This window comes from Lacerta agilis, chromosome 7 (assembly GCF_009819535.1).
Source record: "Lacerta agilis isolate rLacAgi1 chromosome 7, rLacAgi1.pri, whole genome shotgun sequence".
Taxonomy (NCBI): domain Eukaryota; kingdom Metazoa; phylum Chordata; class Lepidosauria; order Squamata; family Lacertidae; genus Lacerta; species Lacerta agilis.
In genome coordinates this window covers 67,111,976-67,130,189 of record NC_046318.1, presented here as the reverse complement: position 1 = coordinate 67,130,189, position 18,214 = coordinate 67,111,976, and the positions used below count along the sequence as shown (strand labels likewise).

The 18,214-nt window shown below is 41.5% G+C and overlaps 1 protein-coding gene across 2 annotated transcripts in view; it reads left to right on the top strand.

The window, feature by feature from the left end:
- Window positions 1–18,130, top strand: part of ANGPT1 (angiopoietin 1) — a 140,923-nt gene extending 122,793 nt beyond the window's left edge. For both annotated transcript variants that reach the window (XM_033155746.1, XM_033155745.1), the window contains 2 exons: window positions 7,074–7,204; window positions 17,503–18,130. In XM_033155746.1, the coding sequence (XP_033011637.1) occupies window positions 7,074–7,204; window positions 17,503–17,663 (292 nt within the window). In that variant the 3' untranslated portion in view covers window positions 17,664–18,130. The remainder of the gene's footprint in view (window positions 1–7,073; window positions 7,205–17,502) is intronic.
- The last annotated feature ends 84 nt before the right edge of the window (window positions 18,131–18,214 follow it).

Below are 18,214 nucleotides of genomic sequence, written 5' to 3'. Positions count from 1 at the left end.
ATGACGCCATGGGAGTAGAAATATGTTTAACAGGCTGTTTGTGTTTTTCAAACTGGGGTCTTAGTGGCACATAATTCATCTTGGCACTTCTTGAAACCCACATTATGTCCTTAGAAAGCAAATCAAGGATTCCAAGGCAACATTTATTTATTTCAAATTTCTGTAAACATTTCCAGGAATACCCTTTCCAGTTCTTGATTTTTTCTGCACTGATTACCTACACTTAGAAATTAGCTGTTTGTTAAAGAACTTTCATGCCCTGAGTTATAGAATGCCCAACTGTGTTTATATGAACACCCTATAACCCAGTTGAGGCATCACTATAGTTGGGCTGTTGAAGACAGGCTTTGCAGCCGCTTACATAATCTGATTCCCTCACTCTTTTCCCATTATGAGTAACCCATGGCTAGTCCACAAGCCAGAAAATAGAACCCTAGATCAAACTGTGCCTTCCATTTCTGATTTGGAGACAAACAATGGTTTGAATAAACCATAGGTTCCATGCGTAGAAAAACACAGCAATCTATGGTTTGTTCAAACCAGGGAGTCAGTGGGAGAATTAGAATATACAGGTATAAAACGTGACAGCCAAACCTCATTGTTGGGCATCATGTCTGTACTTGGTGTATGTTTCAAACTACACACATTCCATAGGCATCTCTGTATCTCCGAACAACTCATGGCTTCTACACAATCCCCCTTGCCTCCACATTAGCATTACAAGGCAAGCACTAGTGTGGCAACCTCTTGTTTTCCAGGTAATAAGGGATGGGGAAGATATTAGGCTCATTTCATCTTTAATGGAAACCTACTTAATCACATTTCCTGAAGCAAGTGAACTGAAAACACAACTATCCTTTCAAATTCACGTTTCAGTTCCTTACCCTGAGCACCACCGTCCCGTCCGAATTAAGTGTCAATTTGTTTGCCCACATCCAGTCCTTTGCTACCTCCAGACACTGGTTTGGGACCTCCACAGCCTTCCTAGAGTAAGGCATAAAGGAGAAATCAATATACAACTCAACTCTCCAGGGTTTCTGCTATGTGCATAGTCCAGGCCTGCAATCCCAGCAAATAAATCTGCATCATTAACCAGGTTAGGTCAAGCTTCAGTCACTGCCTCTAACAAGCACATGTGCTTATTTTCTTCTGCTATTAGTGAATACAGAAGTAAATCAAATTATTTGCGGCATAGAAAATAAGCATTTTTCTTGTAACTATGACAATTACTGTATCCTATTATGCATTTTCAAATACTTGGGAACTTCCCCGTAATCACTGTCTTGCCTTAAGTGAATGTTCTGTTGCCAAAGTAGGAGTACATCCCTGATTTCATGTGTGTGATACAAAAAATACCGACTTCTTTGCAAGGAAAAGATATTTTTGGCTTCAGATGAATTGAAAATATACAATTACTGAGCGCTTCATTTTGCAATAAAGTTGAATCAACGCCTGGCATATTTTCAGATGAGGCTCATTCTCTTTCTCTCCTTTTTACCTCTAGATAAAAGTGTTTAGTAGTTAAAGCAACAAATCAGAATTAGGAGATCACTCAAGAATAATCTGGACCAGTTGTTGCCTTTTGATGCCTCCTTAGAAGACCCAAGCCGATCAGAACAGATAGGTGTCTAGATTTCGTCCCAGGGGAATTAGTCAACCCCTTTGGGTAACTCATTTGGAAATACAACCCTTAGAAATAAAGGAAGTTTTCCTAAATATCTCATTAAAAGGTCCAATTCCAGGCAAAGAGTTTGTTTGCTTCTGAGTAAACACATTTGGATCCAGCTCCAGATTTTATTTGCTGGATTCTGAATCTGTTGTCTTTGTAAATGTGATCAGTTCTGGGGCCTGCAATCCTAGGGTCCAAGGGCACTGCAGAGACGATAGGATAAAGCAGATCTCTCTGTATGAAGCTGGAGAGAGATTTCCTTCCTCAGAGAAGTAGACCTTACCACTTTGGTCCAGTCCTCACCAGCAGTCAGTAGATGACGGTGGAGGCAAAAAGGATGCAGATGCGGAGCATGGTGGGGGATGATCCAGAGGAAGGATCCATGCCTTTCCCCCTCCTCCAGGGAGGAAAGTCCTCCCTCACAGCTGGCACAGCAAATTACATTCACATTGTTCCAAATGGGAGGAAAATTCCAAAAGAGGTCACAGAGACAAATTGCAGGTTCCTTTCACTCTTAATCTGCCGGCATTTGACAAGGCAGTTTGTCCACCTTTGCAGCTCTGCCCCCCCATTCACCTGCCTATAGAACTGCAGCCTTAGTGCTCTTGGTGAATCTTCCAGTATTCATCTGTACTGTATTTGATGTCCACGAGTCCACTTTCTCAGTGCCTTGCATAATCACCTCTTACTCTCCTTTTGCCTAAACTAAAAAGCCCCGACTTTTCTCCACATGTGAATTGCCCTCTCTTTCTGTTTCTCACTTAGATTCCAGTTGCATGTGTGTTCTGTTACAGATACTCATTTAGCTGTGTCTCCTGTCAACCACAATCTCCCTTCCATCTGTACTGGAGCCCATCTACGCAGCATGATGTGAAAGATATGTTAAGCCATTAACGCTAGAGAAATGAAAACTCAAAATTGCAAAGGCCCGAAGAGAACTTCTGGTAAAACACAATTATGATATTAGACTGGAAGAATGTCATAAATATAGACAGCTGTGGGAGAGATCAAGGGAAGAATTTAGTTCATTCTCCTATTTTGGTAATCAGGGTTTTATTCTCCTTTATAGCTAACTTTCCCCTACGAGCAAAAATTATTATATGAATTTTATCAACAGATAATTTTATCAACAGATACCCCAATGAATGACTCATCTAACATTATGGGGGAATAAGGTGGTGCTTATTCCCACACCGGGTGGCACTGTGGTCTAAACCACTGAGCCTCTTGGGCTTGCTGATTGGAAGGTCGGCAGTTCGAATCCCCGCAACAGAGTGAGCTCCCATTGCTCTGTCCCAGCTTCTGCCAACCTAGCAGTTCGAAAGCCCACCAGCGCAAGTAGATAAATAGGTACTGTGGCGGCGGGAAGGTAGACAGTGTTTCCATGTGCTCTGGTTTCCTTCACAGTGTCCCGTTGCACCAGAAGCAGTTTTGTCATGCTGGCTGCATGACCCAGAAAGCTGTCTGTAGACAAATGCCAGCTCCCTTGGCCTGAAGTGAGATGAGTGCCACACCCCATAATTTGCCTTTGACTGGACTTGACCGTCCAGGGTCCTTTACTTTTTTATTTACCTCTTCCTCGATCCAATAAACTTTACAGTGCCCAATCTGATTTCTTAGTCGTTTTCAGTTGCTTCATAGATATTTTATGCTTTTCCATCATAATCTTGTAGAACAACATGGTACTCTGTAGGTGTTTAGTACTACAAGTCCCATCAGCACCAGCCAGCATAGCCAATGCTCAGGGATGATGGGTATGGTAATCCAAAACATCTGGTAGGGACTAGGTTGTCTAAGCCTGGTCTACAATATTCAACATTATTAATTAATTCAAAATTCAGTTGGGGGGGGGGGGTTTTAGAAGCTTCCTTACCAATCAGTCTTGACCCACCACTATCCCAATTGCAAAGTCTTTCTCTGTGCACATACTGAAGTAGCACATAGTGCTAATCTAAACAGGCAGGGCAAAGACTGGCTTTCTTTGAGCTCTGGTACTGGCAAACCAGTGAGAAACGTTAAGTTGAGAAGCAATGACTGACCCAAAGTCACCCAGTGGACTTCGTGGTGTCATTTGACCCTTTAATTAGTTCCCTTTCCCCTCCTATAAAAACTATGTAAAACACTCTCTGTGTATAAGAGTTTGTGCAAGCAGAGGGAAAGGACAAGAAAGGGTTACTTCAGGTGTGATTGTCCTTTACCTGCAGCTGGTTAAGTGTGAGTCAGCAAACTTGTGATTCAGAGAGTTGCTCAGCACAATCTAAAGTATAAATACCCTTGTGTTTGTAGCTCATTCCATTGGATCCCCACCCCTTGGCTAGAGCCAATTTTGTGTTGGAACGCCACAAGGAGGACATTTTGCTGGAAATACATTTTATTAATTTTGCCGTAAGCTTTCTGTTGGGACAGACTGAGGTAGGGTTACTTTACACTACAGCTGTATGTTATTGCTAAGCAGAGGAACGGCATTATATTTTGGACTGGCTGTCAGTAAAGGAACTGACCCTACCCAAACTATCTGGTTTTTTTTCCTTTGACAACCTGGGTTTTTGCCATTTGCACAATCTGCTGGCATGTTGAATGGGCACTCTGCACATGCCCGAACACATGGGGATTCGAACTCTGGTCTCCCAGGTCCATTCACTACATGGGTAGTGAATATGGGACCTTCTGTGTTCATTCATTCATTTCCATTCATGCTCTTTGTATGCCGATTTCCCACAAAATAAAATTATGCTGAAAGCAGCTTAAAACAAAGGGAAAAAAGGCTGCGTTTCAAACAAACAGTACGAAAACACTTTCATAATAACATAGCAAAACAATAGCAATAACCTACAAAGAAACCACATTTCAACACTATAAACATGACAAGATTATTTGTCCATGTCCAGATTATGCCATGACCAGTTTGGATTTAAATCGAGCAAAAATTTTCATGGAGTTTCTATACATCCAGTTTAAGAAACCTCTGGCTCTTTCTTTCTTTTTTAGCACTTTCAGCTATTGACTTCATGGTGGGATTTAGCCAGAGTTCTTTAAATGGTGTCAAAAAGCCAGGTTCCACTATTTCTGCTGACATTTGCTTCTGTGAGCTTGGCAGGGGGCGTGATGTACTGACGATCTGTGACAGTTTAAAATAAGCTTGTAGATACCATGTTCTGGAGTCGTTTTTCTATCAGCACTATTCCGAAGGAGTTTATTTTCCTCGGGGGGGGGGGGGGAGTAAGATCATTTACCAAAATAAGCCACGAGAGTCCAAGTTCAGTAAATCTAGAAGGCTTTAATCTCAATTTAGTTTGTTTATATTCAAGCAACAACAACAAAAAGCATAAGGGCCAGCGGAATACTTATTGCTCCAAAACGTAGCCTGTGTATTGCTTTAGAAAACAATATCTAATTGGCACTGCATTTCAACTGTGCCTCATAAAGCGTGACTGTTTTTATGGCTTTTTCCAAGATACATTATCTTAGCCCTGCATTTGGAACGTCCCCTACATTGGATTTATCTCGCCATTTTGATTGGCTGCATTCTTTCCAACACAGTGCCCCTAATTCTACCCTTACTGATCCAATTCTGGCTGTGTGTAAAGGGATTGTGCAGCAGTGTTCTCTTAGTTGTGAATGGGCTTTGTGTAGATGGCAATGCAATCCTATAAGAACACAAGAAAAGCCCTCCTGGATCAGGCCAATGGCCCATCTAATCCAGCACCCCGTTCTAACAGCGGCCAACCAGCTAGAAGCTTATGGGAAGCCCACAAGCAGGACCTGAACACTTAGCCGTCTTTCAAATTGTGATTCTCAGCTACTGAGTTGAGGAGCATACTGCCTCCACCAGTGGAAGTAGAATTATAGAATCATAGAGTTGGCAGGGACTCGATAGTCATCTAGTCCAACCCCCTGCAATGTCGGAATCTCAGCTAAAGCATCCATGACAGATGGCCATCCAGGTAGAACACAGCCATCATAGATCACAGCTATTGATCCTCCACGAACTTAATCCTCTTTTATTTTTATTTTTCTATTTTTTAAACATTTTATTTATACTTCTCAGATATCTCAGACATTTCACTGATCTTACAATCATTTTAACATTTTAAAACTTGACTTCCTTCCCCCTCTTTCTGCAGGTTCCCTTAACTTTATTTTTAATATCTTCTGCATATCCAAATTAACTTAACTTACTCATTTATTTATCTTCTTTAAATATATACTCTTGTGTAGCTGCGGCTTATTACAACAATCCTGCCTGTGTTTTTATCTGTTTACAATTTATCTGAAAATATTCAAAAAACCCTTTCCATTCTTTTATAAAAAGTTTGTTACCTTGTTTAATCATCTGTTAAAGCCATCTAAGGTGGTGGCCATCACTACTTTCTGTGGGAACCAATTCCATAGCTTAATTGTGCACTGTGTGAATAATTTATTTCTTTCGTCTCTCCTGAATCTTCCAACCTTCAACTTTATTGTATGTCCATGAGTTCTAGGACTCAGCTAGACTGGTAAATAAAAAAGTGATTTATATGTGTAGTATGTGTGATATAACATTTTGCCACCGGATGGCGACATGGAGTCCTGTTTTTTTCTACCTGTTTTCCCTGTTTAAATTTACAACTCTCTAAACTGAAATCATAGCTGTCAACTTTCCCCTTTTTTGCGGGAAATTCCAGCGCTGTTTCCCATTGCAAAAAAAGGGAAAGTTGACAGCTCTGTCTGAAATCCTTCTTTGATGTGTCTTTTGTGTTGCGAGGGGTCAGGAGCAATAAAACCCCCGCGTTCAGAAGCCATAAATCACCAAAATGGGTCCGGCAGGCTTCCCGATCACGCAGTTCCAAAATACTTTCACCTTCATAGCAGAGTTTAAATGCACAGCGTTCATGAAGCGAAACCCCCTGCAATATCGTCTTTGTTAATCAGCAGTCTTTAACAAACGTACACTGACTCCTCCACTGTCAGCAAAGCAGATTTATTACAGCGTAGCATAAATCAAATGCCCGGAGATGAAGCGTTCATGGCTCCTCTCCGGTACAAGCAAAAACGAAAGCAACCTTCTCACACAGACTTCAGACTCGGTCTAAGAATTACAGCAGTCTCATATTACAAAGCATAACATAATACGTCAGTTCCTGTGTGACGGCGTAGCTAGATCTGTGTGTAACCCTTTCAGATCCTCACAGTGTCTAGATCCAGCCCTAGTGTGAGCCATTCTAAGTCTGTTGTACACAGTGGGGGGAATCACAAATTAGTTAAATCATAATGATATGGCTGAAATATTATTTCACTGACCCACAGCATTTTCAGGATTTCGGGAATCTTCCTGACTTGTCACCACCACAGAATTCCAAATCAAGTGTGGTTCATTGTGTGGCTGTATTGGATAACACGAAGAACCTCTCTTGTCTCTTTGTAGGCTGTATCTAAAGGGTCATTCAGGAACAGCAGGGAAACAGAGCAGCTTGATACTGCATGGAGCGGACTTTAGTACCAAAGATGCCGACAATGACAACTGCATGTGCAAATGTGCTCTTATGCTAACAGGAGGTAAGCATCAAATGATTAAAAACCACTCATAATAAAGGGATGGATGGACCAAAAGATGAATGAATGAATGAATGGAGAAAGAGCTACTTTCTACTGAATCATGATTCTAACCCTTCTAGCCCAATGCTATCAACAGTTTCCCACAGGATTTCAAACAGAAGTTCTTTTTGGCTTACTGAGATTCCTTTAGCTAAAGTTTCACTGAAACTTCAGTGAAAATCAATGGGAAATTCTTCCTCCTTAGGGGAAACATCTGCAGGGTTTTAAGGGAGCCTTGTTAAGACTTGTGAAACCTGGTGTGTTCAATGCTCTTTCTCTGTTACTGAGCTACCCTCTGCTTCTGTTACTGCTCTCTACCGTCTAAGAAGTGATGAATTGATTTAAATCTTTTTTTTTTTAAGAAAGATTCAGGGCCAAAGGTGCAGATGATGGAGACCTGGGATTGGGTCTCCTGTCTCACAACATTTTTGTTAAATTTGGATTGGGACCACAGTATTTATTTATATTCACTAGATTTATTTGTATTCTGGAAATGGGACAAATAAGTGAACACTGGGGATTTCAGTTCCAGTTTCTGATTTTGTCAAAATGCTTTGACATCTGTCCTTCCCCATGGCTGCTTGTTACAAATGATAGTGGTTATTATGTCGTGGTGTGGACTGCAAAAAGATCAAACTTATCCATCCTTAAAGAAATCAGCCCTGAGTGCTCACTGGAAGGGCAGATCCTGAAGTTGAGGCTCCAGTATTTTGGCCACCTCATGAGAAGAGAAGACTCCCTGGAAAAGACCCTGATGTTGGGGAAGATGGAGGGCACAAGGAGAAGGGGACGACAGAGGATGAGATGGTTGGACAGTGTTCTCGAAGAGACTGAGTTTGGCCAAACTGTGGGAGGCAGTGGAGGATAGGGGTGCCTGGCGTGCTCTGGTCTATGGGGTCACGAAGAGTCAGACACGACTGAACGACTGAACAACAACAACAACATGTCGTGGTAGACAGTGGGGGTGGATCTGATATCAAGTCACTATCATCTTGGTATATTATTTATAGTGCCAAACAAAAGCAATACCGCTGATTAATTGATAAGAGAAATATCCAATGGGAAATTCACTGGGAATGTTGAGTCAGTAACCAAGATGCTCCCCATCCAGGGTGATCCTAGACATTTGAAGTAAGTCCTAGTAATTTCTTGTGGAAAGATTCCAAATAAGAAAAAGCTATATGCACATATAAGGAGATGCTTTTACTCCTTTTTGTCAGCTGTATGACTAACGATGCTTGAGTCATTTTTTCAGGGCCGCTGCTACTAATTGATTGTGCATAAACATCTTTAAATAGGATATGATGGGTTATTTTTTGTCCATGGATTTGCAATGTACAGCCAGCTTCCTGTGAGATAGCACTTTGAATACTTCACAACACTGAACCGTAGAAAGATCCGTTCAATTCTTTTGTCACAACAAACTGTCTGATAACAAAAAGTGGCTGTGATAACTATGTAATAAAAATAATTCATCTTGTAAAATAATTGTATCTTAGACAGTAGAAAGCCTTATCAGACTTTCTGTTGGTTTTGGCAACACCATAGACAGCCTTTTGATTGTGAATTCTATAAAATATACACAAGTTCTGCAGCTATCTTGACAGCCTGGAGGGTTTTGTAGTCTCTGGGAGATGAGCAAAATATTTTATGTGTAGCAAGTGACAAAAGAGATTATCAGAGATGGAGACTGGAATAATCAGAGATTAAAAACTACAACTAGAAAGCCACAATTTATTCTGTACTGTTGTTAAATGTTTTAGCGCTAAAGTCCCTTGAGGAAAGTTTGAAGGAGCTGGGGATATTTAGCCTGGAGAAGAAGTAATTAAAAAGTGACACGATAGACATCTTCAAATAATTGAAGGGCTGCCACAGAGATTACAGAATCATAGAGTTGGAAGGACCACAAGGATCATCTAGTCCAACCCCCTGCAATCCAGGAATCTTTCACCCAACGTGGGGCTCTAATCCACAGCCCTGAGATTAAGAGTCTCACGCTCTACCAGCTGAGCTGTGATAAAGCAGGTTCATTTTATGTTGCTTCAAAGGATGGGACCTAAAATAATTGGATTGAATTACAAACATGTGATTTTGACGAGACATCAAATAGAAATTAGGAACATAGGAAGATATGAAGACATTCTGAAATGAAGCATGTTTGATCTAGTTATAGGATTAAAGCAGCAAATGTGTATAAAACTAATTGCAATATTCAAGTGTGGTGTCCCATCATTGCAAAGATTTCTGCTTGTGCAATGGGATGTATGCCCCCCCTCTCCTCCCCCTTTACTCTACCCAGATCTGCTCCAGAGGGTGGGTGGACCTCTAGGACAAATTTGGGTGATGCATGGGGGGAGGAGAGATCATTTGTCAATTCAGCAAAAGTTAAACACTAAGAAAGGCTAAGAAATAACAAGGCCAACGGGAGAAGATTTTTGGTGGAATTCAGTGTTGTGCAAAGGTGTTTGCTCCATCAGCACAAGCATTTCTGCTTGCGAGATGGAACAATCTCCCAACCCTCCCAAGCAGATTTGGGGAGGGCATTGGGGAGGAGAGAGGGGAAAGTCCCATTGCACTGGTAGGACTCATTGTGTTGGCTTCTGCCAGCTCAACAACTTGGTTGAATTTCTCTTTCCATCATGATGTGGAACAGTGGGCTTCTGGCCAAACATTAAAGCTCTGTGTAGAAAACTCTATAGTAAATGCTCTGATCCTTCTAGGTAGTATTCCAAAAGTCGTTATTTATTTTGCATCTAAAATGTTTGCATGCCATTCATGCAATCATTTGATAGGCTGGGTGGAACTGAAAGAGGTAATTATGGAAGCCCAAACAAGATTTAGAGCAGGTAGATCTACCACAGTCTATTGCTTTGTGCTGGCATACCTGGCTCAGAGGTTTGCAACAGGATATAAAAGGTCCATTGATGCAGCTTTTGTTGACCTGTTATGATCATCATAATTACCTACAGTGCTCTGGAGTGTATACAGATCGCAAAAATAGAGCAGTCTATTTCCAGAAAAGTTTACAATCTTCACTGAACCATCAAAACAGGTCTTTTCCATTGAAAACCCCATAGAAGTACTGAGCACATTTATTATTAAGACAAGGCTATATTTAAGGTCATTTGCATATTTAAATCACCTTTAAATGCAGCGGTGGCTGGTGCACATTGTCCATGGTAGGACAGAAGGCAGAGGGAGCCGCAGTAGGCAGAGACAGAGCTAGTGGCAGGCAGAGCCAAGTCATTCTAGTTTTGCCCCCTCCTTCCTTGATGTACAACACTGAGACTTAGGAGGAAGAAAGTGACAGGCAATTTCAGCCCCTGGACTGGTTTGTAAGTAGGAAGGGAGGAAGGAGAAGGCTAGCTGAGGGCAGACCATGAAAGGACCAACTTCCACAGTTATAGGGCCAATGTCCATAGAGTTCGTAGGCATATAGTTACAGGGCATTGAACTGTTTAACGTGAACTTGGGGACATGAACACAACATTTCTACTGAAAACTAGTTCATCAGTGTTCTGTGTATTCATCACTTTCTGACTGCACTGTCATTGTATGACAGTGCCCATGAGCACTGCCCATGAGCCATCACAGACCTAATACCAGAGATGGAGCAGTCATATTATCCAATGTCCCATCAAACATAAATTATCAATAGTAAGTCTATACCTTCAGATGTTGGTCCTTTTATGTAAAATAGGCGAACTCCAGCAATGTGTATGCATGAGGGAACTAGTTCAGAATCACCCCCCAGAATGTTGTGTTTTATTTTTGGATGGATTTCCAAGCTACCCAATATCTCTAGTTGTGGAACTTTCTGCCTCAGAAAGAGAAAGATAGAAACCAGCTAGAAGACAAAAGATTGTAAAAAGATGCTGTGGCACACCTGCCAAGTGTCCCTATTTTCCAGGGGTGTCCCTGATTTAGAGAAGCCATCCCGGTTTCTGATTTGATACTGGAATGTCCTGCTTTTCCTTAGGACGTCCCTATTTTCATCACAAAAATGTCAGAGGGTATGGTAGGATGTACTTATTTTCTTTGGAGAAATGTTAGAGGGTATGGAGTTATTTGACTCCTGAGATGTCTGAAGGCAATCCTGCATAGGCAAGTTTTTTTTTTAATGTTGAATGTTTTATATTGAGTTTTATATATGTTGGAAGCTGCCCAGAGTGGCTGGGGCAACCAGTAAGATGTGTGGGGTATAAATAGTAAAATTATGATTATGGGATGGGATGTCCCTATTTCCATCAGAGAAATGTTGGAGGGTATGCTGTGGTTCCAATAAATAAGACTTATTTTTAGTTAGGAATATTGAATTAAAATCAGCAGATGCTCAACTAGTAATCTAAACAGAAGGATGAGGGTTTAGAAACATCATTAGAATTACTTCCTGCTCTCCCCCTACAGGTCCATAAAAAGCAAACCTTGATTGTTTCAGGCCAGTATAATTTCTGGTATGAATGAATAAATGTTTACCATTGAAATGATTGAAGCCATTGGCCATAACAATATTTGAAGTGTTTTTAAAACAACAAAATAAAAAAATCCTAGAATGATAGAACCACCAAGAACAAAGCTAAATCCTTCCAGTTATATACAGTATAATATACTGTATCTCTGGGGGTGAAATGGACCAGCTCAGAAGCTTATTGCAATTCTGTCTAGTCAATCGCCACTCCGTTAGCTGTATGAGAAAAATTCAGAGATTTTTTCTGAATTAAGTGGGGGAGATGGCTGCAATTAGGATGTGGATTAATTTAACAGGCTGCAATTCCCCTTTCCCCATTGTATCTGTGCCAGTCTACTGTTGCTGGGCCAGGGATAGAGTTTTAAAAGACATTTCCTCACATTATTCTCCAGAATTGATTGTCTATATAGTTGCAGTTACAGGTGGGTAGCCGTGTTGGTCTGCCATAGTCGAAACAAAATAGAAAATTCTTTCCAGTAGCACCTTAGAGACCAACTGAGTTTGTTCTTGGTATGAGCTTTTGTGTGCATGCACACTTCTTCAAATACACTGAAACAGAAGTCTGTTTCAGTGTATCTGAAGAAGTGTGCATGCACACGAAAGCTCATACCAAGAACAAACTCAGTTGGTCTCTAAGGTGCTACTGGAAAGAATTTTCTATATAGTTGCAGTTGCTGCTTAGCAGAAATCGAACCTTTGTGGCAATGGCAACTTTTAAACACTTGAAACTATGGGGGAAATCTGGAGTTCTGTCCTGTAGCCAGGTCAGCAGGAAGTTAGTATCCTGGGACCTGTTTCAGCATTTGCTGACTTTTGTCTTGGTTCACACCAAAATACACACACACACACACACACACACACACACACACACGTATATATATATATAATCACTTGATCTCTCAGCTGAATGTGTGAAGCATCTTCACTGAAAAAGTATTGTTTGAGTTGGAATTGCATGAGATGCAGGTTTTCTCTGAAGGGATTAAACTGTGATGGCTCATCCAAGCAAAGGAGCAATGATTTGATGAGGCAGTCAAGAAGGGATAAACAACACATGTTTATGTGAGCTGGACCACATAGATAAACCGTAATAGACATGTCTCCAATACCCTATAAAGGAGACCCCCGCTTAATTGTGCGAGTCAGCCGGGAGTCCTTAAATGTGGTATGTACTTTAGCAGATCGTTCCTGTAGGCATAATTTAGGTAGTCTGTCATGTAGGGCTGCTTTGGGATTACACAGTGTTTAGGTTGCCTTGCTCAGAAAAGAAAAGAAAAATATCCCCAAAGAAAGTCTGTCTTTCATGCTATGGTGGTTGTTGTGAAGTCGAATGGTAATAGATACCACCTTCCTGGTCCATACTCCTGACAGTGTAAATGGAGCTGAGAGCCACTTATGCGTTCCAGGCTCAGCTCTGGAAAGGGGGGGGGGTGGAATCAAGGATTAGATTTTTCCATGTTTAGCTTTGTCTTAAATTTCTGCAAGATTATGCTCTTGTTACAGTCAAACATCAGCTGTACTGCTTTCTTTTTCTTTGGTTATTAGCCCCTTAGGTATAGCTTTGTAATCAAAGAGAGGTCAGCTGTATCAAAATAGCAGAATGCCAGAATGTATTTGGCAATGATCCTTCCCCAAAGATCTTGTTATGAAGTGTTACTTCGGGGGTGGGGAGCCTACAAAGTATTGTTCAAAAAAATAATAATAATGCAAGAAATTACTTTGCAAGGCTCAAGTCATAAATTCACTCCGGTCAAAATGCACAGAGCCGCGTAAACCTTGGAGCTATGCGGCTGATCATTGTTACCACTGGTTTTAAAAAACCAAAAAACCAATGACTCCTTTCCTTTGGATGGAATGCAGAGGACCAAATCTGCTGACAAAGTGCACAAGCCACATGGGAAGCACATTCTGTCCACAAAAATAGAAAATCGTGTTTAATTCCCCTGCATCTCCAGAGATAGGACGGGAATCCTTGAACACCAAAGGTGCCTTTTATAATTTTTATTATTCTCCCCCCCCCTCCAAAAAAAAGTTAGTAAGCATTTCAGTTTGGAAGACGTCGTGCTGTTCCGTGGAGTCAAAGAAATCTCATGCCGGTCTGCTAACTGTGTGTGCTCAGTTTGATTGTTACTTGGCTCTGCTAGGCTCCCCTGCAGATGCTTCCAGCAGGTTCACAGATGCTGTGTTGCTGCACAAAACAAGCAACCTCTGGTTTAAATGGAACAAAAGGTGCAGACTGACTTCCTTCCCCTTTGGGAGAAGGGGAAATATCTTTATTTAATTATTAGCCTTCAACCCCAAGAGCACAACCCTAAGCTGTCCTGCTATATAAAAAGGGACTTTTGTAATGAGTAAAGCCATGCTTCTGATAAACTGCTTTGCTTCAGAATTCTTGTCTTGCAGGTCCCTCTGCATTGGGCTTTGTAGAAGGAACAGCTTGCCTGAGGGCCAAACTAGATTTGATGTGAGTGGGAACCAGTTTTTAAATTTGGTAAAAAAAAAAAAAGCAGCCATGTGGGTTTAGATTCAATCTGCTTTGTTTGGATGAAAACTGCTGTCAGCAATGGAGATAATCTACATCCATGCATTAAAAGCACTTTTATAATACTGTGACAAGCATGGAGCATCGTGGGAACTGTAGTTTGTTAAGGGTGCTGGGAATTTTAGTTCTGTGAGGTCATCACCTTTAACATCCTACAGTTTTCAGGATGCTCCTTGACTCTTAAAGTGGTAATGGTGATGATATTCCATGTTATAGATAGCTTTTCCTGCCACCTAAATAGCAACTTCCAATGGGGGTGCAGAGTTTTAGCTTAGCGAGATGAATTAATATCCCCTCCCCAGCACTGCAACTTCAAGTCAAGTGAAATTGCTTCCACAGTGGCTGCTTTTAACCAAAGGAAAAGATTTCAGGAGATCCGGTCAAAGATCTCCCACACACTATTTAGCTTGGCTCTTAGAGTGACCGCTGAAACGTTACCTAAACTGAAATTCAAGGCTAATGTGGGGGTTCCTTTTCAGATGACCAGCTTTTGAGGGTAGCCCAATTTTCTTTGGAAATAGAACTAACAGTTATCACAGGAGTTTCACATATCCCTTATTGATTTGCTTGGAAAGAGGTTGGGGGGTGGGAGGAAGGAGAATTGTAAGTAATATGAGGTGTGGGGGGGTTGTTCACATTATTTTATTCTCTCATCAATGTACATGGCGAGACCCTGCCACAAATCTGCTGACAATCTAAATTTTGTTGGCGGCGGGTGGGGGGGGGGTATCAAAGAGGGCAAAAAGGAGTGGAAATAAGAAACAACGGGGGGAAGGGTAAGTGGGTAAAACCAGTGTTAACAAGACTTTTATGCATTTATTTGTTTATAAAAGTAGCTCTATACCACCAATTCATACAATATAACAAGGCAGTGTATAACAATGTATACTACAATGTATAAAACACCATATAAACAACACAAAATGATTGTTAAAGTGACTGGCTGATCAGTTGCGTAGGCCTGTCTTCAAGAGATGCCTGAAAGTAAAGAACAAGCATACCTGCGGAATCTCTGCTGGAAGAGTTTTCCACAGCATAGCACTGTTCACACTTACTGCTTGACTTCTACGGGAACATGAGGGTTGAATGAGATATCCTCCAAAGTCCCTTACAAGTCCGTGATTCTATGCCTGTGAACGTATCTTCAAGGGTGACTAAGATGATAGAGGGTCTGGAAACCAAGCCTTATGAGGCAGGCATTGGTTACGTTTAACCTGGAGAACAGAAGAGCGAGAGGTGATATGATGGCCATCTTCAAGTATCAGAAGGGAGCAGAGGGTAGGGCCCAAACTAATGTTTTCAAATGACAAGAAAGGAGATTCCAACTAAACATTCGGAGGAACTTTCTGGTAGTAAGAGCTGTTTGACAGTGGAATGGACTACTGTATATACTTGAGTATAAGCCTAGTTTTTCAGCACATATTTTGTGCTGAAAAAGCTGCCCCTCGGCTTATACTTGAGTGAGGCGGGCGGTGGGGGCGGCGAGAAAGAAGCCCTTTCTCTCTGCTCGTGCCGCCACCCGCTCTCCCCAGTCAACCATTCCTTAAGAAGCGTACAAGAACAGCGGTTCTTTACTCTCCCCAGGCAGCTTGTTCCATTCCTGAACTGCTCACATAAATGCAAACTTGGCAAAGGAGGAAAAGGAAGGAGCAGCCCAAAGGGCTGCTTTCGGGCTGCTCGTTCCTCCTCCTCCTCCACAGCGGCAAAGGTGAACCGACTTATACTCGAGTCAATAAGCTTTCCCAGGTTTTTGTGGGAAAATTGGGTGCCTCGGTTTATATTCGGGTCGGCTTATATTCGGGTATATACGGGGAAAGTGGTGGGTTCTCCATTGTTGGAGGTTTTTAAGCAGAGGTTGGATGGCTATCTGTTAGGGAATCTTTGGCTGTGATTCCTGCATTGCAGGGTGTATGATTTGATTTAGAATAATAGAATTGTAGAGTTGGAAGGTACCCCAAGGGTCATCTAGTCCAACCCCCTGCAATGCACAGCGTTTTGCTTTGCCCAAACTGTGCTAGTAAAGTGATATGTTGCTTCCCTGTATTCTAATTAAAACGAGTTGAGTTTGTTTGAGTGAGCGTCATCGAGAATAAGAGTCTGTAAATGTTTGTTTCTGAATGATTTATTTAGCCATTGTTTACCTCTTTAAAGTTTGGCTACAAATATTTAAACAACCCCAGAAAAAATCTTCAGAGGGCAAAACTTGATCTCACATAATTTTATGCTTTCAAGAAGGAAATGTGATCCCCCACAAACACGGCTGGAGCATGTATGCTTCTTAATCAAGGAAAGAAACAAGCTCCCCTGTTTTAAAAAAAAAAAATCTGTGCAGTTCTTTCATACATTTAGGGAGCAATCCTATGGCAAGATTCACTGGGATGAGCAATTTAGGATGCAGTGGATCTCTGGCCCAGCTGATTAACTCGCCGGCTCTGCTTAGGCTGAAAATATGGTGGTGTAATTTGTTCATCCTGGCTCAGCCAGGACTCAGCTGGCTGAACCAAAGCTGGCTGAGCTGATGCCAGCATACTTCACCCAAAAAGGGCATTCCAGGATTATAGCAGGGGCAGAACCATGGAGAAGGGGACTTAGGCTGGATCCTAACCCCATTCAGTTTGGTCACGTGGCCTGGCAGCCCAGCATAAGAGCTCTATTCCATAAGTTTAGAGACAATGACATGAATAAATAGATTTGCTGATGCACCCATGAAAATTTATCAGCGTATAGAAATGCACGCATGTTGAGTGTCAGTGTTGTGAAATGACTACAAAATAAGATGTTAAGAAGTCAAACAAATGGAGGGATGTCTTGTTCAGTGTCATTTGATCTAGAATCAACTCTGGTTACAGGCAAGGACCCAAAATTTAGCTGCTGTCAAGGGTTTGCAATATACGCTGGAATAGCTGTTCCTTTCTCTTTGAGAAGTGGACCTGTATGCCACATAACAAAATACTTTTTGAGCATTCCCTCACTTTCAGAAACAGCTTGCTCTTTGGCACAGGGTGCTGCTATTTCTATTTCTATTACTATTACCATTTTTTTATGTAGCCACTGGTGCAGTTCTTAGAATCCCAACCTTAAAATATTTCTTCTTTTTTCAAAAAGAGAAGAAGAAACTCAAACCATGGCCTCCACAGCCTTTACCAAGTTGGATTCTACACATTTGCCAGCCAGCGTGATGTTGCAAGCCAAAGTGAGCATGCTTAGTTGGTGTGTATGGTCTAATGGTTTTGTTCTTAATGATTTCAGGATGGTGGTTTGATGCCTGTGGGCCTTCCAATCTCAATGGAATGTTCTACTCCGCTGGGCAGCACCATGGAAAAATAAATGGAATCAAATGGCACTACTTCAAAGGCCCCAGTTATTCATTACGTTCCACAACTATGATGATCCGGCCCTTAGAATTTTAAGTGCACCAAGCGAAAGCAAGAACAATGTGCAGTATAGCTACCATATTCTGAAGAACTTCGTACTGTATGTGACCTTCAGAAGCAGAGGGTGAGGACTTCCTGAAAGCATCAAATGGCAGCCGCCCATCAGTACTCAGATCTTCCCTGTCACAGGCTGCAGTAAACGGACACAAGTGAACAGACACCACGGACACACAAGTCACCACCAGGATGCAGATGACACTGTGGTTGCTTGGACTAGTGAAGATGTTTATTGCGACAGATCAGTGGACAACATTACGGTTCGGTTGCCACAAATGAACCTAATACTTTGGAGCAGAAGCTTGTTTGTTTGTACAAAATTGCCAGATTAAATGAGATGAAATTTTGTAAAGCAGAAATACATCATCATCATCATCATCACCATCGTCAGTGGAGAAAGGATGCTTGTCAGTGAAGGAAATGGCACAGAATCTATGCAAAAAAAACACAACCGATATTTATTTTAATTGGTGCACGTGCCTTAAAAAGATGGTTGTTCAAAGCGTTGCCTGCTATCAGCAAACACTATT